Source organism: Neopelma chrysocephalum, unplaced genomic scaffold (assembly GCF_003984885.1).
Source record: "Neopelma chrysocephalum unplaced genomic scaffold, ASM398488v2 Primary Assembly neopelma1_60, whole genome shotgun sequence".
Taxonomy (NCBI): Eukaryota; Metazoa; Chordata; class Aves; order Passeriformes; family Pipridae; genus Neopelma; species Neopelma chrysocephalum.
In genome coordinates, this window is record NW_020897715.1 from 9,899,952 (window position 1) to 9,923,651 (window position 23,700).

Genomic DNA, 23,700 nt, shown 5'->3' on the forward strand with positions numbered 1-23,700 from the left:
GCTCCAGCTCATTTTTCATTCCCCACTTAGTTTTACATATTCCTAGAATCTGCAAGATGGAAAATATTAACTGGAGAATGATTCGCCCTCTGCTGTAATATGGTCTATTGAATTCGTTACAGCCCTTGATCTGCTTTTCCTTGGCTCACAATTGAGTCACTAGGATTGCACTCCCAAATTCTTCTGGGTGGTAAAGAATCTGTGGAAAGTAGTTTCTTTTAAAGAGTTCTTTTTTTTAAAGATACACATTTGGCTTGAATGTTCAAGTAATAAACCAATTCTCCCCCAGCCCTTGTTAAAGTGAAATTGATAAGAGGCTGTAAGATTTTATGGATTGGTTCCTATTCAGTTGGGTTACTTGGCAATTAACAACAGCAGGCAGGACAAACCCACCTACCGCTGTGAAACCTCTGTGAATGCCATTTCTACTCACAGCAGTTCACCATTTACACACCTAGAAATCTGCCCCTCCTCCTACACACCCAAGCACCGCTGATCTTTACTGCCAAGTCTGTACACCCAGCATGCACAATGGACTTAACATAGGTTTCTTGTCCAGTATTACCTAAGTTCTAAAATGAAGATCAGCCACTTGATAGATTCAGGGTTTTTATTAGTTCTTCCATGTGAGCATTACAATTTATAATACATCATATCTAGTTTTACCTCCAGAATGAATCTAATTTAGTACATCATGGTATTAGTAAAAACAAGCCCAGTAAGTGGGCTAAACTTCCAACTAGCATCTTCATATCCTTCAGACAAGGCAAGCTAGAATGTCAATCACTTTACAGACATTTAAGTAGTGTTTCCCAAAAACCACCCGGCCCCAAATTAAACTAGGAAGCGGATACAATTTAAAGCAGGAAAGATTTGGTCATTTCCCTTCCCCCAGCAGATTTTAATTAACAGCTATAGTTTCGCCTCATTACAGTTTTGGAATCTCAATTAAAAATCCTGGAGTCTGTTGGGATGGAATCGCATGTGTCAGTTGCCCGCTGCAGGGACACCTCCTTACCGGTAGCCGGGTCCGGGCTGGGTGTAGCCCTGGGGGCCGAAGGGCGGACGGGTGCGGGCGTAGGGGTTGGGCCCGCTGGGCGGGGGGGTCATGGTGCTGCCGGGCGGGGGGGTGAAGCCGGGCCGCGGCTGGAAGGTGCCCGGCGCCGCCTGGGAGCCGCTGTAGGCGGCGGGCTGGGAGGCCTGCGTGGTGTAGGGCTGCGTGGGGTAGCTGCCCGCGGGGTACTGCGGCGGCTGCTGTGCCGGCAGCTGCTGCGGCTGCCCCGGGAAGGCAGCGGCCGGGGCCGGGGCCGCCTGGCTGTAGGCCGGGAACTGCTGAGCTTGCTGCGACGGGGGCTGCTGCTGGCTGTAGCCTGCTGGGAAGGCAGAGAGCGAGGTGGGGTGAGAGGCAGCAAAGAACTGTGGGTGCCTGCAAAAAGGCTTTTTTTTTTTTTATATTTACAATGATGAACGCAAAACAATGCAGTAAGCGGAGAAAACGCAAACCAAGAGTGAACTGCGAGTTTTCCTGCCTTTCACACATAAGCACATGGCCTGGGTTTTGGTGCACTACCGTGGCAGCACAGCACACTGACAACAGTTAGGATAAAATAGTGACTGACACGGAATAACAAAAAAAAAAAAAAAAAGACACGTAGTTTTTCACTTCATATCACACGAAAAATAAAGTCTTCACTGGCAAGTAAGGCAAAATACAACCTTTTCCCAAACAAAACCTCCAAATTACTGTCATGAAAATACTCTCGCTGTTTAATATAAGTCATACCTCTGGTTAAATTATGGGTGTTTTCAGTTCTTTAGCATTAAATATGAAAAGACTGTGCAGAACAGAACACTTTAGTACAAAACTTCAATATAAACATGTCACAAACTTGATTTTTCTGTAAAAGACCAGCTTCCAAAAGGAATTTCTCTTCTTGAAAACTTTAAAATGGCACAAAGTCCTTTTATGAAGAAATAGCTACTTTTATTCATCATGAAACACACCTGCAGCTACTTGCAATGAAACCTCTCCAGTGACTGGAATCCTGTCAGCATTAAACACCAGACACACAAATTATTAAAAGTGCACAGCCCTAAACAGAAAGAGTAAGGGTAAGAATGCACTGGAGTAAACTCACCTTGAAACTGGGATCAAAATTTACTCATGAGAGAGACAAACCTCTGAAGGGTCCATTTTTACTACCATGTATAAATAGCCACACTGTTGCCTAGTAGATCTACAAGAGTGGGAAGAGATCATGCTCTTGGGAGACATGAGTTTGAAAAGAGACAATACTCACAGGAACAAAAGCAAAACAAAAAAAATCCTATGACTCAACATCTTCAAAGGCTGCTGCCACCAGGTCCTCAAAAAAAAAAGACTGTTTCTAACAGATTAGGTTGATTGTGAAAGAACTTATGAGAAACAGAGGCACCCCAATCAGTTTTTTTGTGGAGTTTCATTCTTACTTGATGATGGTGGTTAGAATGTAGAACTCACATTGCACTACAGCTTTCACAGGAACATCTCCAGTAAAATAATGGATTAGATGATTAGAAAGCAGATTAGAACTCCTTTTTTTTTCCCCACTCAGTTTTTAAGTCTAAAAAATCATATAGACTCTCCTACTTCCAACAGGCTTGTTACTTCTTCTGAAATTAGACTTCAGCGAGTCTGTCATTGTCTAATTATAAATGTGTGGGTGAGAAATCTGCAGAGAACAAGATACCATTTAGAGACCAAAACCAACCAGCACACAGTGCACAGGAACAAGGGCTGAGGCACCAACCTTTAGTTCAAGTGTTCTAAAGTTCTAATCCAAGCTAAACATCTTTGTCAACTCTGCAAATATTCTCATCTATATAAAAATTGATGCGTTCCCACTGTATATCTTGCGTACCATGACAGGGTCACACTGGCTCTGAGTCACTTAATGGGAGTCTTTTGTTTAATTTAAGGAAGATTTTTAAAACAAGAAATGATAAATGCTTTGTATCATTTTCTAGAAGTATAACATGCAATTTGTTATGCAACCTACTCTTACATGTTCATCCCTGTACTTTATCTGGATTGTGATTCCTACTACACTTTATTAGATGCCAGCTGCTTCTAAAGGAAGTAACTGAAAGTTCTGAAGTCCAGTTTATTTTGGGTATACGACTGTTCAAATATCACTGCACAAAAACCACACTACAATATTCTTCTGCTAAAAGTCTTCACCTGAGATATCAGCAAAATCAACAACCAAAAAAAAATCACTTCAAAGTTTCTCTGAAATTTACAGTATTTATATTAGCCAGGGATTTTACTAAATGACAACTACAGTGTTCACACCACTAAATTTTGTACATGGAGATCATTCTAGATGAAGAAAGAGAGGCCATCTTCAAATACCTCCAGTATCTAAGGAAGCTGAACTGGGGTGTTTTAGTCACTTGCTACAATCCCATGACTGTGGAAGTTAATCCTGAAGGCTGCTCATACTTCAGGTGACTCCTTTTGCCTGCCCTTCTAATAAGGCATTCTGCTGATTGATAATGAAGTCTGCTTTTGGTCACAATCAAGTAGGACTGAGATATCAGAACTCTGACTATGTATCAACAACACAGACACCTACAGTGTTCTCTTACTGGTCACTTTTGAATTGTGATACTTCCCATAAGGAACACAGGCACCTGGGCAGCTCAGTACCCTGACCTGCCCCACAGGGTCAGGAACCAAAACTCACAGGCTCAGGACTGCAGGGGGTTCTGCAGCCGAACTGCTGTTCAAGAGAGCTGCTTACCTGGGTACTGCACGCCGTACTGCTGCTGGGGCTGAGCCTGCGGCTGCTGGGCAGGGTAACCAGGCTGTTGGTACTGCTGATACATCTGACCTATGGATTAAAAACGTATTTAATTGAAGCCCAGCACCCTACCTGTATTATAAACACACAGCCAACAATATCCTGACAGTTCAAACTCACAGAAACAGACCCTCTCACAACACGTAAAACCTTTTTTAGGAAACCTCAACACAGTGAAGTTTGAATATGTGTTCTACCCGATTTCCAACTGAAACCAAAGTACAGATTTTAGTTTCTGAACCATGCCGTTCTGAAGACTAAACGATGTTTGTCTATCTCCCACAGATTTGGTATGTGAGGCTTACTAGTTCACACTTCCAGAGGATGCCAGAAGCTGTGCACCTTAGCGCTACTCTAGTGGGTAACAGACCAGGAATCTTTAAACATCTTCGTAACTGCTCCAGAACTTACACCGTAAGTTTAAGTGCTTTAAAAGTTAAACATGTCCTCAGATTGTCTGTTTATATTAGGTTTTCAAGGCCATTTCTGCAACAAAGTACTGTAAGCAGAGTGGTACATTATTTATGCTGACCACATTTTCCAGATAAGTCAGCCATCTCTCAGCATCGCCAAGTTTTCTTAAGAGACCCAGGGGTATACACCCGAAGGAAAAATAAAACCATACATTCTTAACCTTGGGTAGTCCAAGGCAATGCTTATTTTTCCTAAATTCACTGTTTTCAATTTCTTGGCCAGAAGAGGTAGAATATTTGTTTAGACAACCTATGGGCTCCGCTTAAGCTTTATGCTTCTGCTGTTTTTCAATTTAGCAAAAGGCACAGTCAACGGACAAAACCAATTAACTGCCAAAACTAAAGCTTAGCTGAACTGGAGCAGACATGGAAACTTTACTATTATAAAGTGTTACTGTACTATTATTCATTCTGCGAAGATCAACAAACTGTATAAACAGACCACAAATTCTATCTTCTGAGCTGCACCAAGACAAAAGCAAGTCTGCTCCAAGTCCTCAGAGACCCCTGTGCACACTGCTTTAAAATAACTCCTTATTTCTTCTTTTATCTGCATTTTTTGCAGCTGAAAGGAACAGTATTTTACCTTCATACTAAGGTGTTCATAATACTTTATATTGGTGCAGTCACTCAAAATATTATTTGGTATGCAAATCTTGTGAGACAATGAGAGCGTTAAACAAAAGATCCGTTTCTCAAACTCAGTTGTTATGGGCAAGTTCTGGGAGAACAACCAGCAGGCTGCCTGTCTCGGGATAATTACCTACAGGCTAACACAGAGACCACACTGGCACCTACCGGAAAGCCCAGGTAAAGGGATATGAAAGAAACAGCATGGAGGTTTACCAAGCTTTCTGAGAAGGTTCTCTGTCTTTGCCAGGGTTGAAGCATTAGTGAGGAACAGAGAGGTGTTCCAGTGCCATTCAAGAAAACTTCTTAATTTACAGCCACGACTGCAGTCAGGGATCCTATGGGTCCTCAAATACACAGTTTTCCCCCTCACTGGATTTTTACTCTGAAAACTAGATGAGCCACAGCATCGGTGTCTGGTTTTGTACTTAGCAGTGCTATTGCAGTCAAGGATCTGCCAGCATTTACCATTGTTCCTGTGCACTGAAAAAGACATTTTAGCCTGACACAGAAAAAAGACCATTTATGTATATTCACACAACAGTCTTTTCCCTAGAAGATCATGAAGTGCTTATGTGAATGAGATTTTACAAGTATTTTCAGCAATGACTAAAAAAGTGTCCACATCTGTACATAATTGGTTCTCATGTGTTTTCAGAGACTGAATATAGTGGTAGAAAAGCACTGGCAAGCTACAAGAGACAGCGCTGTACTGAAACATTTTTTTTATACTGATCGAATTCAAACTAGTGAATGCTTAAAATTTAGCAAGGGAGGCAAGCCCTTCAGTAGTATCAGCACACAAAAGTGAAGTGACTTGGTATTCACAAATAACAACCTAATAACCAACCATAATCATCACAGCATCATTTATTGGCAAAGAATGCCATTAAAAACAATCCCTGATATATGACTGACAGAATGATTGACACATGACTGGCATCACCAGTTTACTTATATCTTCAAAATACTGGGAAGGTGTGTGGGGGAAGCACAGCTTGGGGTGTTTTTATTTTTTTAAGCAGTGAACTAATAATTTAAAACTAGTTTCAAAACTAGTTTCTAACAAGAACCTGCTCAGCATCAGCAGTGCCATTTATGTGAGCCAATCCTGTTGAAAATGTAACCATCAAAACCTATTCAAAGTTCTGGCTGGACAACAGTCCTGCATGAACAGCACAAGCCCCTAGATTACCACTGGTATTCTATTGTACACAGAGTGAAGAAAATATAATCAATACTTAAAATATTAAACTACATAAACTATAGACCAAAACCTTTATAATTAGTACTATTGCACTTTTATGTGAAAAAAAAAAGGACTTGGGCCAAGTTGTAACACAGTTCAGTGTTTAAAAAAAGAAGAAAAAGCACTATAATTTTCCCTAATCCAAGTTTAGAAAAATCATGACATGTACTCTGATACATGAGCCTAGATAATTTCTTTCCCAAGATGAGTTTTATGGAAACAAGTTCTTTTCTCCTTTCCTGGTGTTTGCAGCCATGCAGGATTCCAATCTAGTGCTGCTAGTACTTTTAAGTGTTTCACTTCTTTGTAACTTCCGCACATAAATGCCAAACAGCCATATCCTTAAGCTACAAAGATGTCTCTCGCTATGTTAAAACACTTGACTGATTCTTAGGGAAATAAGCAAAAATAAAAAAATAAAAAGCTGGAAGCAGCAAAAGAAGTGTTCAATAAGCTCCACTGCAACCAACAGTATTCATGCCTGCTTAAATATTATATGTAACTACCAGTTGCTCAAATACTCTGCTAAATGAAAATATTACTTTTGCCCTTCGGGCAAGACAATCCAAGCGATGTGGATACTGTGAGTACCCTCTCACACATGTCTCAGCATTATGTCAGTACAGAAGGCAGCAGAAGGCTGGAACTTGTGCCTACACTAGCACAGAAACAACTTTATACTATTCTTCATTTGGGGGAAGAAATATCAAAGCAAGTTATTCCATGGACAGTTAAATCCAGAACTGTGTACGTCTGAAGGCTCAGTGCTCCTAGAAAATAGCAATGAAAAAAATAATGCCCAAATGTAGCAAACCTCTGAATAGGTTAATTTTGAGAAGTCAAATAACATGTAAAAGGGCATAGTGCAAACAAACCTGAATATCAGAGTTAAGACCTTGGGCTTTAAAGGAGAGCCAGCTGAAGCTCTCAAGAGTTACACAGGAACTACCATGCATACAAGACAGCTACAAGGTTTTACCTGACTAGCACCAAGCAATACATAAAAAAGAAGCAATAAAATAATAGCTCCATTCTGTTAGGTAGAAATGATAAGGAAACAACACTTTTAATTCATAGCAGACAAGTCAACAAACAGCTGAGTGAAAGTTCGACACAGCAACACACAGTGTATAATACAAACCAACATCTTGAGACAGCTTTAAAGCACTGAGTATATAAATCTGTCTTACAGTAAAGTGAGCACAGATTCAAGTAGAAAACAGTACCATAAAAATTCTGGTCATGTTACACCACCCGCCCTTTCAAATGGAGTCACTGCTCCATCTGCTGTTTCTCCATCGAACAGCATGTAAGAACAGAAGTTCTGCCTGCCAGCACACATGGATTTGTAGTTTGGTATCGACTTTGGGTCTACTAACTGAAGTCAGAATCAGACACCATCATTCACATCTTAAACAGCAGGAAAACAGGCTGCCTACCTTCCACCTGCCCCGTCTGTGGCTGCGTGCCGGGGTACGGGGGCTGCTGTGCCTGCACACCAGGGGGGTGGGCTGCAGAAGAGGAGGAAGCGATGCTGTCCGGCGTTCCCGATCGCTCTTCTGCAGGGGCACTGGGTGGTCCTAGAGGAGCAAGAACAAGATACAGTATGTGAAATTAACAGAGAGTTTGAATAAGAAAGTCTAATACAAGGCCACTTGTAATGTTTTCAACATTTTTTCCAGTTATCCATAGATTTATGTCCAAGTGTCATACTTAAGCTAAAATTAAATACATATTTTCACATCTAAAATTTCCTTTGAAAATATTTGGGGGAGAAATTTTCCCCCTGTCTCTAGGTCACTCTAGGTCACTAGTTTTCATTCCAAGGAAACTTACCCATTTGTGAGATAAAACCCTTCATGACAACATATTTTTCTACAGCTTCAAGTGTTAACCTTGCACATGTACACTGAAGACTTGCTATGTTTGGACAGAACATGCACTTATGAACCTATTCATTCTCATCTGGAGTAAAGGTGAGAGGCTGTATGAAACTATTCAAATGTATGAGTGTTTTACTGTGAACCCCATGGGCTGGGCAACACAGTGTTTTACCAATAGTCCTATGTCATGTGAACAGAAAACCTCCAAAGAAGGTGCTAATCACACTTGCAGACAGGATATGGCAGGCTTCAATCTAAAAGCAATTGTCTGCTTTGCTAATTCAGAAAATATTCCAGCTGGCACCCAAAGACAGCATGGAAACAGGGAATTCAGATTTTCTCTATGTTAGTGAGAAGTTCTGAAACACATATGTGAACAAGTATAATACACTACAACTAAATGCAAAATATTTCATTAGAAACAGGGGAGTTTAAACCTGGATCTTTCCAGCTTTTAACTATATGAATGCTGTGAGACACTACTTTCAAATACATGCTTAAAGTCAAGCACAAGTATTAGAATCGCTGCCAATTCACTCACAATTTTAAGAATGTTATATTTACACAATATAAATATGCATCCAACAAGCCCTTAATTGTGTTTTCATGTTACCCTAATTAGGGGGGAAATGAATCAAATCTTCCTACTTCAGGATTTGCCTTTATAGACACAACTGTAGGGTTATAGCTTTAGAAATGGGATTCTTATATCATGCTTAAATGGTCCTCTGTGGAATTCTTTGTACATTCAAAGCATGGTCAAGTCAGTTCACTCTATCCGAAGAATCACGGAGATACAAATAATGAAGTATCACTGATCAAAGCACTAACTGACATGAACAAAACCACTCCTTCAAAAATTAGATCAAATTTTCTGCTAGTTGTACTTCATATTCTATTGCTTACTTGTTCAGATAGCCTACTGAAAGTTTTTAAGTACCATCAAACTTTTATCTGGTCTGTGAAATAATCATGCTGTGACAATACCCAAAACGTGCCATGGAGGAAGAGACCACTCAAAAAAATTTTAAGTAATTTTCTACTCAAAGCTAAAACACAATGCTAAAAACATCAAGATTTCAACATTTTGTATACAAAAGTTAGAAAACACAGTTACAATACCTTAACACAGCAAACTGTAGAATTCTGAAAAGAAATAGTGAACACAGCTTAATGTGTCCAAAGTACAAATGCTTTGTTACAAACCAAAATTTGAGTCCTTGATTATGAACATGTGTAGGTTTTCTCTTCATAAGCCATATCCTTACCTGACACCTGATCGTCTGTCAGGCCAAACGCTGACATGACGTTCTTGCTGATTTCATCCTGGTTCTTCAGTGGGTCGAAGGCAGACATGCTCGCTGCTATAACTTGAGTGGATGGTTTCACATTAGCATCAGCAGCAGCAGCCTTTTCTTCCCTACCATCTACAGCATCTACAAAAATGAAGGCCCAGTTATTAGCTCTAAAGAACTGAAACACCACGCTACATATATACTGCACTACAGTAAATTTAAGATTGTATATTTGGGGGGTGATTAAATGTTGTAACTGTTGAAATGCTCAGGTTAGGGTAACAGTGATGAACCACTAATGTATCTGAATCGGTTATGAATCACAAAGCATAGGTTTCATTGCACAGTTACTTAAAGATACACTAATACTGTGGAGTATCAATATCATATATCACTTGGTCTGAATCTCAAAGGCACAAGGCTCCTGCTTCGAGCAAATTGTTCTGATACAACTTGCCTACAAAGAACTCAATTAAGAAAATGTGCAGGATAGGTTCCAGTTTAATACAGTGTTTTTTATCAACTGCAGTTTCTGCTTTGTGCTCTACCTTTCTCCATTAATTCTTCCTGATGGGTGAAGTTCATATCATACATGTATCTGAATCACTCAGAAATGCCATACCTAACAGAGTGCTGTATTTTCTCTTAAAAACCAACAAGTGCAGATAGGATACAGACTGGCTAGTTTTGTTTACACTGTACGATCACCACACTAACCTCCTTCCAAATAGTTTATAACCAGAATCCATGGTATTCCACCAAAATTAGTAATTGCATATAATGAAGGATCAGGGCTGGACTTTTTTTAAACAACAAAACCAGTAAAACTCCAAACTGTAAAATACAAAAGCAGCATTTCCTAAAAGGAAGGCTGATGCTCTTGGTTCACCTCTTTACTCAGAGCACTGTACTCCATGACTTTGTGTCATTATTTTCTGTGTTCAACTTACCCAAAACCTGTAGTTAAGCACACAGAAGTATAATGTTTACAGTTGAACAGCCCTAAGCTAGGAGATCAATACCTCAAAACTGAGGTTAAGAATTTCTTTCCTATTTTGCCCTCCCCCAATAATCCTTTCCCACTCCTACCTGCACCCTTCATGCTGCTTACCCTGAGACAGCTCTGATGCTGGTCTGAGCTCAAAATGTGTGGATTCAATTTCCTAACCTGGCAAAAAAAGTGGATATAATTTTTACTGAATTCACTTTCTACCGTTTTAGTGAATCAAACTTGCTTAGCAACATAAGATAAGCACCAGAGCTAGCCCAAAGTAAGCAGTGGGACTACTCAACTGGGAGCAAGAACTCTTCAGCAACAACAAACTATTAATTCAGCTAAAAGACTTCTTGAGACACTGTTGTGGTTTACATGTGTTAGTTAACAGCATTTTCATAAATTGCAACAAAACCTTGGACCCTGAAGTTTTATTCCTAAGTTAGTTTAGTGCTTTAGTCCAGATAACTGGAATGAAAATTCTGCCTATGAAATAACTGAAGCATTAAAAATTAAGTTCTGAGCCATCAAGCAACAATTAAGAATAATCTCAACCAGTATTCAAGCCTCCATTTTTCACTTTGTTAATCAGCACACAACTCCGCAAATCAAACCAAACAAGTCTTTGCCAGGCTTCCTACCACTTTCAGGCAGACTAGTGGAAAGCCCTGGTTCCGCTGGCGGTTCTAAACAGTCCAGTAAACGATTGACTTTATTGCGAAGTTCTATCAGCTCTCGGCGCAGGTATTTCACCTGATTAGACTCTAGAGGTCTTGGTTGTCCATTCACTGCAAAACAGCAATAAGATGAACTTAAGACTGCAAGTAACATTTTGACATTCAGTTGAAAATTTAAAAAAAAAAAAAAAAGGAATAAATTCCAACTTCTGCTTGCTTGTAGCATCATCATCCTTTGCGGAGTTTAAAGTGATGAGGTTTAATCAACACAGACTGAACCCATTCTAGAGCTTACTGTTCCATTAATATAATCTCAGTTCAGCAAAATCTACAGTACCAGAGCAAAGTCCACAGTAAGTTTCTATGTTTTTTTACTCATTTCCATGAATATATCCTCAATAATACAGTGGTTGTGGGAAGCTGTCCCTTTAGAACTATTGCAGCGTACACAACACCGGTGCAATTCATGAATAAGGTCAGTGTCCAAGTTAAAGGCGGTTGCTATTCCTTGGAACTATGTGCTAAGTTACCTATAGTACCTTGAAAATAACAAACTATTTTATACAAAGGCCAAAGGATAAATGCTAAAATCTATTCAACTTTAAGCAATTAATGTGAGTTTTTAGCAGCGTACTAGTAACACTGTGAGACAATCATCATCTTCAAACTCTTGTGCATCTGCGAAGAAAACTCCACAAATGCTTGAGAGTAGAAGGTAACATGGAAAATAACACTAAGAAAAAAACATTGAGCACATGTATATGTATGTATGCCAAATACTTCGAGCAATCTTATAAAAAGAAATAGTTTCAGTTTCCAAAAATTCAGACATCTCATGAAAAACATCAAGAGAAAATAGACATAATGTATTAATTCGGTGTTTTTAACTTATTGATTGCACTTGTTTCACCTCCTGAGGTGACAAACTGGAAGTTTTCTGTACCTTCCCATGAAGCTCACTGCTTGAATTTTAATAAACATTACTGTAGAAAAAAAGAAAAATACAATCTTCTGTACTTACCAAACAATGTCAGCTTAAGTATCCTACTGCATTGAATTGCAAAGGAAAGATCTGAGCTATCAAAAATTGTTATAAGATCTCCATCTGAAAAGAACATAAGAAAAAATAAAAAAGTTATATCAAAATAAAAAAAAGTTAAATTAAAATCAAAGCCTATGACTATTGAACTTCACACTACGACAGAAGTGTTCCTTCATTACTCAAAAATAACTTTCCCTATTTGACTGTGAAGTCACTAGGAAAAAAGTTTACTGTTTTACTGCAAGAATCATTGTGCAGGGAAATCATGCACAGAAAGGAAGACAAAAGCACGAGCAGCTCCAAAAGGCATTCTGACACTATCCCTTTGCAAGTTCTACATAGCTCATGCTTTCATGTTTACATACAGGATGAAACATCAGAGTTAAGTTCACAAAGTCCAGAAAGAATGATGCTGCCAGTCAGAAGTTATATGCCTACTCCAAGTGGCTCCAAAACTGTGCTGTTCATGAACAGACAGGAGACTCAGATAGATGGCACAAGCTGATCCCAACTCAATTTTTAAAAAACAAGACACACAAAGAAGGGAAAATTTCAAGTGACACTTCCTCAGGTTACATTCAGAACACTGAGGTGCAAGACTGTTTTTTAACAAGAGAATGATAATAAAGTTCCTACACAAAGTGAATAATAAATATACCTATCAGCTTTAACACACAAATAGCAATGAAGATGTCAAAGTAGTCAGAAAAAACTTTTCTCTGCAACAGGAATTTGACACAATTCTTAGGCATTAATTTCTTGCATGTCAGATTTCAGAGGAACTCCCACCCCAATGCATCCCAATGAATTTGCACATTGCCATCAGTCACGGGAACTATATTAGAACTGTACGGTATCATTTATTCTTAAGAGACACAGGGCTCTGCACAAAGCACTGAACATCCTTAATCCCATTAATACAGAAAAGAGATACCAAGTTCCCACTAAGTCTGGTCTCTCACAATTTTTAATCTGAGTCAAGACAACTCACAACATCTTTGCTTACTCAACAAAATCACAAATAAGACTATTCTCTTTGGCAGGACAGATTTTCTACTGTTCTAATATATTTAACAAATTAATAGCTTAAATGAGCCCAAACTAAGCAGTGCAAAGGAAAGAGTGGGAGTGCATTATCAGGATAACGTGTACTGGCAGAAGGAATAGCAGGATCACTTCCGCCCAGAACAGTTTGATGACGGGAACTGAGTGAAGTTCATCTTGTGCAGTTTCACCCTGAAAAGCAACAGCCTTACACAAATGACACAGAGATTGGAACAAAGCTGAATCCAGGCTACCAAAGGTCCTCTCCAAAACACTGTTACAAGGAGTCTCTTTGGACAGACACAGAAATATGCTTTTCATTACAGATTACCGCCTAAAAACCCTGAGTGTGCGTAAATTCCTTACGCATTGGTGACAAAGGGCAAACTGAACACAAGTTATGGGTAAAGTTTTCAAATAAATTAATGCTTCAGTATGAATAGTCATAAAACACAATAGCATGTAGAAAACATCTCAAAATTTGAAGTACTACATATCCTAATTTTTTCATACCCAACTACAAGTAACACCTCTCCAATGGAAGGTTTGCTCGAGTATAGTACTATTAAAAGCACCTAACAATGCCTGTCAGTCTTCAAAGAAGTTGCTTTCTAACAAAACAAAATTACAAATACTAATAAACTGATGGCATATAAAATAATTTTCAAGTTTTCCTGAAAGAAATATTGCTGTCTCCAAAGGTTTTTTTTAATATCCTATGTCCTGTTTGTGCTTTCACAATCTCAAAAGACATCAGTCAATAGCAATATCAGTCATGGATTCTCTGAGTAGACACTGGAAAGTTCAAGAAATGATGGTTCCAAAACCCCACCAGGTAACCTGCTCCAGTGACACACTGCCCTCCTGGCCAAAACTCACATTCAACCTCTCAAACTGCAGTTTATGGCTGCTGCCATCTGGTGTACGAAAACAGTTCAGATTCAATGGTCTTTGCAACTCCCGCTCAGCTGGAGGCTGCTGTTAGCTCTGCCCTCAGTCTCCTCTTCAGCACAGTGAACAAGCCTAGCTCCCTCCCATGCTCCCTGAAGGCCACCTGCACAAAGCCCCTCACTGTCCTCACCACACCCTGCCGGACCCTCTCCAGCTTTTCCAAGTCTTTCTTTCCTGGCAGCAAAACAGAGCACAGACCTCCCGGTGCAGCCTCACCAGTGCCAGGAAGGGGAGGATCACAGTGTCCCCGTTTGCCACCGTGAACCATAATAAGAGAGACAATCAGACCCCAACCTTTCAGAAACAGATTTTTTTCTTTGGAATTAAGGGAGGGTGAGATGTATGTTCCCTCCAACTCAAACACTTCCTCCAGCTTTTCAGTGATATCAAAATCCACTGGTGTCTTAACACAAAGCCTTTCTATTCCTTATTCTGCTGGTAACACACAAAATGATAATTACTTCTCTTGGCAACTCTATAACATTGGCAGACCATCCTATGATGCTTGTCTGTCATACCAGCCAATGCTCAGATTCACTGCCTGAACAAAGATGCATGTTCTAAACAGTCTATCTGCATAGTGAAATGAAAATGTACAACATGCTTTACATGGATTAATGTCACCCAAAAGAATCGGGATCATTCCATCTTATTCTCCCTCACCTACTTTAACCTTTGTGTCGAAGGCATTAACAATGATAATTAAATTTTCTGTTTTAAATTGTTAACAGAAAAAAAAGGCTGAGAAGCACAAGTACAGAATCTTGTTAGACACATAAAGTCAGTTCTGTGATTGCTATTGACAGCCACTGACAGTTATAATCCAAGTAAAGCATATGCTAGGATTCTATGGCTTGACATATACCTTATGAAAAGTCTAACAATTGAAGTATATTAGATTTAGCAAATAGACTTTTCATCTTAAGGAATGTCAGTGAAGCTTAATTCCTGTTCCCATAACATAGATAGGATTACACAATGTTTATTTTCTATTGTAAAGTAAAATAGACTTTATTTTCTCTAGCCATGTTATTTTAAGAACTTACCTTTCTTGTTTTTATAAGGGACATACATAGCTTTCCCTCTCTACAATTTCCCATCTATGCTAAATATTCCCTGCTATGCCATTATCCTGCATCACCGTGATGAATTCCAATTTTTATTACATTAGAAATGTTTAAGATATTAGAAATCTGCCTCATTCCTTGGCCTTGCCAGATATCCTTCCTTATCTACTATGCTTTGTCATCTACTGGCTTTATCTACCCCTATATTTATTTATCCCATTTTTCAAAAAAAACCTGTATCAAATATAGTTTTCCTTCATTTTGGTAAATTTACCAAAGGCAGATACTACTGACTAAGCACACCACCTTGAATAAATCCAGTAGGAGTTAATAAACCATTATTGGCTCTGACACAAAGACACCAACTTCTACTACAAAGAAATGAAGAACAAGAGCAAAAAGGCCAACCCCACATTACTCAGTCCAGTTTTAACTTCAAGCATAACTTCAAAAAAAAGTGTGAAGTTTCTATTATTGGCTCTATAGGGGCTTTTTTAGCATATGTAACTCAATACCATGGTGTGCTTAAGATGCAATTTTACTCCTCGATTCATACAAATTCACTGCTGGCAGTCCTCATCAGTTTGTTTGGGGTTGGGGTTTTTCTGCTGACATTGGGTTTTACTACCTGTTCAAGAACTTTAAGTAGGACATGAAAACTGTTTCACATCTCACAGAGCAATTTCTTTAGCTCAGGAGTTTGAAGGATGCCCAGTTTGAACATAAAACTTGACTTCACAAGGCAGTATTCAAACTGAAACTTCTTTTGTCTGGTAATAAATAAAAGCATCATATAACCTAAATATAACTTAGGAATATGCATCTGACTAACTCAGTCCACAAATCCAGAGACAGAAGGACTGGGTTTTAAAGATTCCTAACTTCTTCAATTACATAAAAAGTACATATATGTATTATTTTTATATATATACATACATATATAGGTTTGGAAAAAACCAAAATGTATTAGATTCAAGGATCATGACAATTTGATGAAGATATTAAGCCACTGCATTTTGTAGAAATTTTAAGCAGAAAATCCCTTATCCAGGCCTGGTGATCACTAGCTTCATGTGTTACAGCAACAAGAAACAAAGCCAGGAGGGATAAATGAAGCATTCTTCTGCATGCTCAAAGAGGATGCACATCAACACTGAGAAGACACAGATGGAGGTTGCAGAAGTAGTGGAAATCCTGAAGGTATCTCCTCATAACTAGTGTTTCTCCAGGTCTGAAGGGATAGACAATAAAACAGAAATAGCTAAAATGTATATATTCCAATCCATCTAATGACTGAAAGAGATTTAAAGAAGAATCATAGCTTCATTGAAACGAAGTCAAGAACACCATTTTTATATGACAAGCAAACTGAAGCCTTGATCATTTGCAACTTCCTCTTACATTTACATGTTTTTAGTAGTGATAACTAGCTAGGATAACATACACTGAAGTTTCACATCACAGAGGAGTAGTAGTACATTCTGTGTGGTGGGTTGACCCTCACTGGATGCCAGGTACCCACCAAAGCCACTCTACCACTTCCCTCTGCAAGTGGACAGGGGAGAGAAAATATAATGAAAGGATAAGATATGAGATAAAGACAGGGAGAGATCACTAATCGATTATCATCAGAGGTAAAACAGACTCAACTTGGGGAAATAAATTTAATTTATTACCAGTCAAAATCAGAGCAGGATAATGAGAAGTAAAACACCCTTCCCCCAATCCTCCCTCCTTCCTGGGCTCTACCTCTTCCCCCACCAGCAGCACAGGGAGACAGGGAATGAAGGTTATGGTTTCTGCCTCTGCTCAGGGAGAAGAGTTCTTCCCCTGCTCCAGTGTGGGATCCCTCCCACAGGAGACAGTCCTCCACGAACTTCTCCAGTGTGAGTCCATCCCATGGGCAACAGTTCTTCATGAACTGCTCCAGCATGAGTCGCTTTTCCACAGGGTGCAGTCCTTCAAGAACAGCCTGCTCCAACACGAGTTCCCCACAGGGTCTCAAGTCCTACCAGGAAAACCTGCTCTAGCATGGGCTCCTTTCTCCACAGGTCCGCAGTTCCCTGCTAGGAGCCTGCTCCATCATGGGCTTCCCACAGATTCACAGCTTCCTTTCAGACATCCACCTGCTCCAGTGTGGGGCTCCTTCATGGGCTACAGATGGGTCTCTGCACTCCTGTGGACCTCCATGCGCTGCAGGGGCACAGCTGCTCCACCATGGGCTGCACCATGGTCTGCAAGGGAATCTCTGCTCCAGTGCCTGGAGCACCTCCTGCCCCTCCTTCTGCACTGACCTTGACGTCTGCAGAGTTGTTCCTCTCACATATTCTCACTCAACTCTTCTCTGGCTCCAATTACATTTGCACCATAACATTTTTTTCCTTCTTAAATATGTTATCACAGAGGCATTACTATCATTCCTGATTGGCTCAGCCTTGGCCAATGGCATGTCCCTCCTGGAGCCAGCTTCCAACAGAAGCCACCTCTGTAGCCCTCCCACTACCAAAACCTGGCCATGCAAGCCCAATACAATTATGAGACAAAGAAAGCTAAAATTAAAAGTAGGAGGTCTCTAGACTGTGAAAGACAACCAAAGAATGAAACCATAATTACTGTCTCCATCACACACCATTACCTTATTCAAAATAAGACAGAGATAGTAGCATACACAAAAAACCCCAGAGGACTATACTTGAAGAACAGGTAAGAATGCAAAAAAAAAGGACTAGTAGCTTTAACTTAATGAAAAAGCATCCATCAATCTCCTTTCACCTTTCTCACTCCAGAAAGAAAAAAAACAATTATATGATAATGGGAAAAACTAAACCATCACAAATCCACTGAGCTCCCTCCCACTAGAGATCAAGACACAAAATATTAGCCCTTCGCTGCTTATCAATTTTGATAAGCAGCATCTCAAAAGCTTCATGAACTTGAAAAAACTGTCTCAGGGTCATTCAAAGTGAAATTTTACTGCCTAGATACATGAACGAAAGTTATTTGACATTCTAGGTACCACATACAACTAGTTTCCTAGTGCCATCAAGAAAAATGAACCCGAATGCTTCAGTAACATAGCACTTTTGACTATGCAACAGCATAATTATCAGCCTTGATCTAAGAGACCTTGGATTTTATCACTTCATTCCAAGTTTCATTTTATGAACACTATCCCTCTGTCCCAAATTAAGTAACTTACCCACGCCCCACTATGACATTCAAAGCTCCAAGCACAACTGTCTCTCTATTCACCTCAAATAGGGCCCTTTCTGTCCTGTGGAAGCCCTTCTTCTTAAGGTTGTGCCTGCTCAACACTAATGAACAATATTTTCCTTGAAACAACCAATGTCCAACAGATTCAAATGGTCAGAGGAAAGATTACTTTTAATACGCATTTCAGGTTAAATTAAAACTTTTTTCTAATCTTTACTGATGGAGGAAAACATATCAGGAATTATTACCAAATAGATCAAGTTTTTAAAGTCTTATAAGAGCTTGCATTAGGTCATACATGTTTATTCTTCAATCACCTTCAAACTCACTCAAAAAAAATGGTTAAATGAGTGAACAGAAGAGAAAACCTGCAATAGCATCAACTCTCTGCAACAGCAAAAGATGAACTTTCAGAGACAAAAATGAAGGAAATATTTCAGAAAAAAATAGAGGAAATGCTGTTAAGGCAGCATAACAAGGGATACAGCTTCCATTGCCCAATTAAAAAGATTTCACAAGAAATCACTTTCTTTTGCCCATGATACTGGACAATTCTGAAAGGTGAATTTCAAAGCTTCTGTCCATAGAGAAATCATATCAGAGCAACTGTAATTAAACCTCAACAGCAATAATTAAATCTTACCTTCATCTTTATATTTTATTGTGACTTCATCATTGCTCAGAAGTTTTCCTCTAAAAACTCTTTGCATCATTAGCACCAATTCATCATAGGTGATATCTTCATTGTGAATAGGGATTCTCCTAATATCTTCCCCAAGCTGAGCTTTGATGATCAGCTTCCCGCTTAAGTCCAGCTGCCCATTCATGGTGGATTCTTTATTGCCTGCTGACCTGTTAGCAACAAAACATTAAAAACATTTCAGAAAACTAAACTGTTAGTTATTTAGGTCTATCTGATGACAGTTCTGAAGTTTTACATTATCACTTTACTTGATTATTTTTACATGCCCTGTAATTATGGTAATGGACAAAGGGCTTTTTTTTTCTTCATTAAAGAAAAGACTGCTAGAACAAGTACGTTATTTCAAAGATTATAGGTTGTAAGTTGGCTTTACTAAGGGGATCAAGCTGAATCATGTATTATTTCTTGAACAAATAAACATTTGGCTTATGATATGGATGATCAGAACTCACTGAGGGTTTCTCGTCAGAAAGGAAGATACACAATTTTTCATTTTTAAAGATTTTGACTGAGATATTTTAACCAAGATTTTAGACTTTTAAAAGCTGCTCAACAGACCACACATTAACTATTCATTGGGCTTCACTCATGGTCAGAACAGTTGGTTACTCTCAGTGTTTTAAGTGGCAGACAACTGCTCTAACCTAAACGAAGTGAAACAAAGCCATCTTGTGTCCCAGCAGCACACTGCATATACTTCAGTTACACCTTTAGCACTTTATACAAGACAATTTAAAAATCGTCACTTTGTATGAGGCATCTCTCATTTAAAAACACAAAGGTCTTACATTTAAAAACCAGAAACTACAGTGAAGTTATGAGAAGAGGAATGGAGGAAAAAAAAAAGAGAGATCCAGATAGTTACTCAAATGTCCCCTCCTTGCTTCACTGTTCTGGACAGTGCCAAAACAGCAGATCTGGAATGAGGAGCAATTAAAGAAGCAGTTATCTTAACATCTGAAGTGCAATTGCTGAAGATGTTAAAAAGTAAGCAGCCCTATACATCAAAATTACGATTTCTAAAGCTGCATATAGGCAAGCCTACTGTTTATTCTCTTGTGCAAAAAGATTTCTTCTTAGAGATATCCAGGTATTTCTCTCTTACTTTTTTAGGATGTTATAACACAGTGTCTTATGAGAAAAGTGAATTTTGCTTTGGTCAGTCTATTTTTACAGTACTGCATTGAAAATTAATTCTCTCCTACCAGAGAAACAAGACACTCAGCTAAAGCCTTTAATATATAACTCCTTGATGCACATATATATATATTTAACTCTACTATTTCAATGGCAATGTTTTGATGGTATCTCTACATTGCAATTAAATTTCCTGGGGTTTTGGTAATTAACTTTACATAAAGCAACGATTTCATGCAAATCCCTTTGTTTAGCCCCAAAAGATACAAGCAATTACTGAACAAAACTCACTCTCCTCATCACACCTAACAAGAGGTAGGTGGATACAGTCTAATTGCAGAGAAGGGGGACCTGCAATTAACACAGCCATGTTGCTGCTGAGGCGCTATGATGAAAAAGTGAAGTTTATAATACTGTTAATGCTCACCAATACATTATTCATGTTTTGCAGCATGGGAGTCTTGACTGCAGGCACATCAACCCAGTCTAATTAACTTTAAATGAGTTTTAAAAGCACAGAGTTTTGCACAAGTTGGTTCGTTGCTGTGATTTTTTTAATTTAGGTATTAAAAAATAAAACAGTATTGATCCACAGGTTTCCTTTCACCTCCTTCCCAAAAACAGACGTCTATCATTACCTTGCGTGTCTTACTGATGCTGGATTATTGGACAGTTAGGATAAGCCGCCATGCACTATCAGCGCCAGAAAACAGTAAGCTGCATCAGAAAAAAAGACATTTATAGTCACACTTTCTTAGAATGATACAACTCACATCAATCTTTCATCTTAAAAAAATATACCAAACTAAAACTAAAAAAAATCCTTGCTTTATCCATAATGTAACAATCAGATCTACACTTTTGCGTATTGTAGAATTTGAAGTTCAGCTTAAACAAATCTTGAATAAGAGTTTTAATTTCACAATAGAAGTAAATTTTTTCTAGATTTTGTTAACTGCACATAGAAATTCCTAACAGTAATGTGTTCCTTTCCAGAACACTCCTCTTCCCCAACAGTCTCCTTCCATGTGTATGGCATCCATCTTAAAGACACAGGTTAAATTAAAGAAAACAAACTTTGACTGATTAAACAGTACAAAACCCGAGAAGTCCATCTTTCAGCTTAAGGCTGAGGCCTCTGTGGCGTTAAGCAGTGTGTCTGCAAAGACAGACCGGATAGCACTACGATAGACTACCAAGAGAAAAGGAGGAGTAATGCCACTTTCCCACAGGAAGAGCCATCAAACTGGGCAAGAAGGAAATGCACCAGAAATGTACAACCACTTAAAAATACCATCTGCCCTCAATTCTGCTTAAGACTGTGCTTTTTTTGCTGGAAAGCCTACATCATATTTATACAGCCCACCTGATTATTACAGAAGTGCTTAATGCCCAGAGCTCCAAGACAATGATTTAGTATATACAGACCAGTCCCGGGGAACATCACTGGCTCCTCCCTCCCACCCCATGGGCATACTCTACTCAGCACTCTTCTTCTCTCTTGCCCACACAGCCAATTTCAAGCATCCATAATCTGATTTTTAGATGATTCACTGCTAACCAGAGAGAAAAAGCAGGTTCCTCTCACATAAAAGTGGGCTTTCCAGCTCTCCTCTTTCAGCTCAACTGGAAGCAAACTGGAGCAGAGAGGCACGAGTCATCCAGGATGGAGGCAGAGAGCAAGTAAACCCCAGAGAACATGCACAGCCCCTCTCTGGTTCTCAAAGGCTGGCAGCTGCTCACCTCACCCTGGGTATGAAACGCTCACCTTCGAAAAGGGTTGTACCTGCTCCTGACAGGGAGGGGATAAGACTGTTGTGACATGCTGAGCAGGTGGACAGGAAGAGGCTACTTTTCTGATGCCTCACTCATGTTTTATGAAATGAGTAATACATGAAGACAGTGCCCCTTTCACCCCAGACTTGCTACAGCTCCAGGTAAATTTACTGTAATGGACAAATACGGGATACAGACAATGCATCTACGAGTGGTTTAACTTAAGAGTTCATTTAGCTACCGCCTCATGTTGTTTAAACATCAGAGCTGGGCACTGGTTTTGCCTCTTCAGCATTATAGTGTAAGCTACTTAGAAACTGTCAACAGTAAGAACTGAACCTCATCTGTAATTCCTGAAGATACACGTTTTGGTGGACACACCTGAGCTCCTGTGGCCTTTCACAATAGATTGAACACATCTTTGTGCAGGTGAATGAGCCGCACATGCTTTATTTACCAGCCTCACTAACAGAAATCTGCTATCAACAACTATGAAAAGGTGGCAAGAAAGCATTTAACTGCACTTTTTTTTGTCCAGCTGTTCTCCATTCTGCTTGAAGGTGTCCAGGTTTTAAGAGACTGATTTTAAACACCTCAGCTGCTTGCAGTTGTTGCAGAAAACTATGTGAAATGTTCAAATTACTGAATTACACAGCACTCAAGCTTCCTCTCCTCACTGTGACACAGCTGAATGGATGACTCCATTGAGAGAGTTTTTCAGTGAAGACATCCAGAATGTACACTAATGAGCTTTTTAACAGAATCAGTCAGTGTCTACTTTCCTGAGGGGGGGTGGGGAAAAAAAATCAACAAAACATTTTGTCTTCACGTTTAAGATTCAAGAATCACACTGACATCTTTCTAACCTTCCTGATGTACCAGAGTAGAGTTTTTCTCCCCTCCTGGCTCACTTTCTATTCACATCATGCACGAATCCAGACGGTGTATGTGGACAAGGACTGTCCAACCTAAGCCAGTCCCTCCAGGATCCCCTCTAAAACTAGCATGTCATAACCATGTTTTATTTCACTATCCTTCCAGCACAGCAGTAGAGAAAAACAACCTTGCCTAGGAAAGGGGAGGACAGGCATTCCTGCTTTGCTTGAAAAAACAGGGGCAAGGAACAGAAGCAAGGACAAGCAGTACTGCCGCCCAAACCCCAACCGAGAGAGCCACGAGTTTTCCCGAGGCAGCGCGGGGGGGGTGAGGCGGGGGAGCAGAAAGGAGAAGAGCTCTTTTCGGGTTTCCCCAGTTCCCAAAAGGGGAGCAGAAATCACAGCCATTCCCTGCCGGGCAGCGAGGAACCGGCGGCTCCCCTGGCCCTCAAAGGGAAGCGGCTTGGTGACCCAGGGAGCAGCCCCTGCGGAGGGAGGGACGGAGGGATCCCGGACTCCCCGGGCCGCGGAGGCCGCGGGGCGGCTCCCACCGCCTTCAGCCGTGGCCGGGGGCGCGCGAGGGGTCTCCCGGCCCCTCCGCCAGGGGCCGGGTCGCCCCCGGCCCCGGGGAACGATGGCGGGGGGCGGGCTCACCCCCAGCCCGCGGCCGCCCCTCCCTCCATCCCTCCCGCCGCCTCCACACTCGGGGGCAGCCCCGCTCTCTTACTGTGGCCTCTCCGCGGTGCCGCCGCTGGAACGCCCCGCGCAGCCCCGTCCGAGCCCAGGCCCGGCCGCGGCCGCCGCCGCCCGTACGTGGCAGGGCAGAGAGAAGGGGTCGGAGCCACG

The 23,700-nt window shown here is 40.2% G+C and overlaps 1 protein-coding gene across 5 annotated transcripts; it reads right to left on the reverse strand.

Annotated features, from left to right (window-relative positions):
- Positions 1–595: 595 nt before the first annotated feature.
- TFG (TRK-fused gene) lies at positions 596–23,700 on the reverse strand. 5 transcript variants are annotated; one of them, XM_027681066.1, is made up of 9 exons: positions 23,582–23,700; positions 20,842–20,920; positions 19,007–19,215; positions 12,068–12,151; positions 11,011–11,157; positions 9,349–9,516; positions 7,637–7,777; positions 3,786–3,875; positions 596–1,373 (listed from the first exon to the last, which is right to left on the reverse strand). In XM_027681066.1, exons 3-9 carry the CDS (start codon positions 19,188–19,190, stop codon positions 1,015–1,017), a joined length of 1,173 nt encoding a protein of 390 aa, XP_027536867.1. In that variant the 5' UTR covers positions 19,191–19,215; positions 20,842–20,920; positions 23,582–23,700; the 3' UTR covers positions 596–1,014. The 5 variants fall into 5 exon arrangements, with proteins under 5 accessions (XP_027536867.1, XP_027536865.1, XP_027536866.1 ...); XM_027681067.1 differs by lacking the exons at positions 596–1,373; positions 20,842–20,920 and adding an exon at positions 2,005–2,093 and having other exon boundaries at positions 23,582–23,656; XM_027681068.1 differs by lacking the exons at positions 596–1,373; positions 20,842–20,920 and adding an exon at positions 2,005–2,045 and having other exon boundaries at positions 23,582–23,604.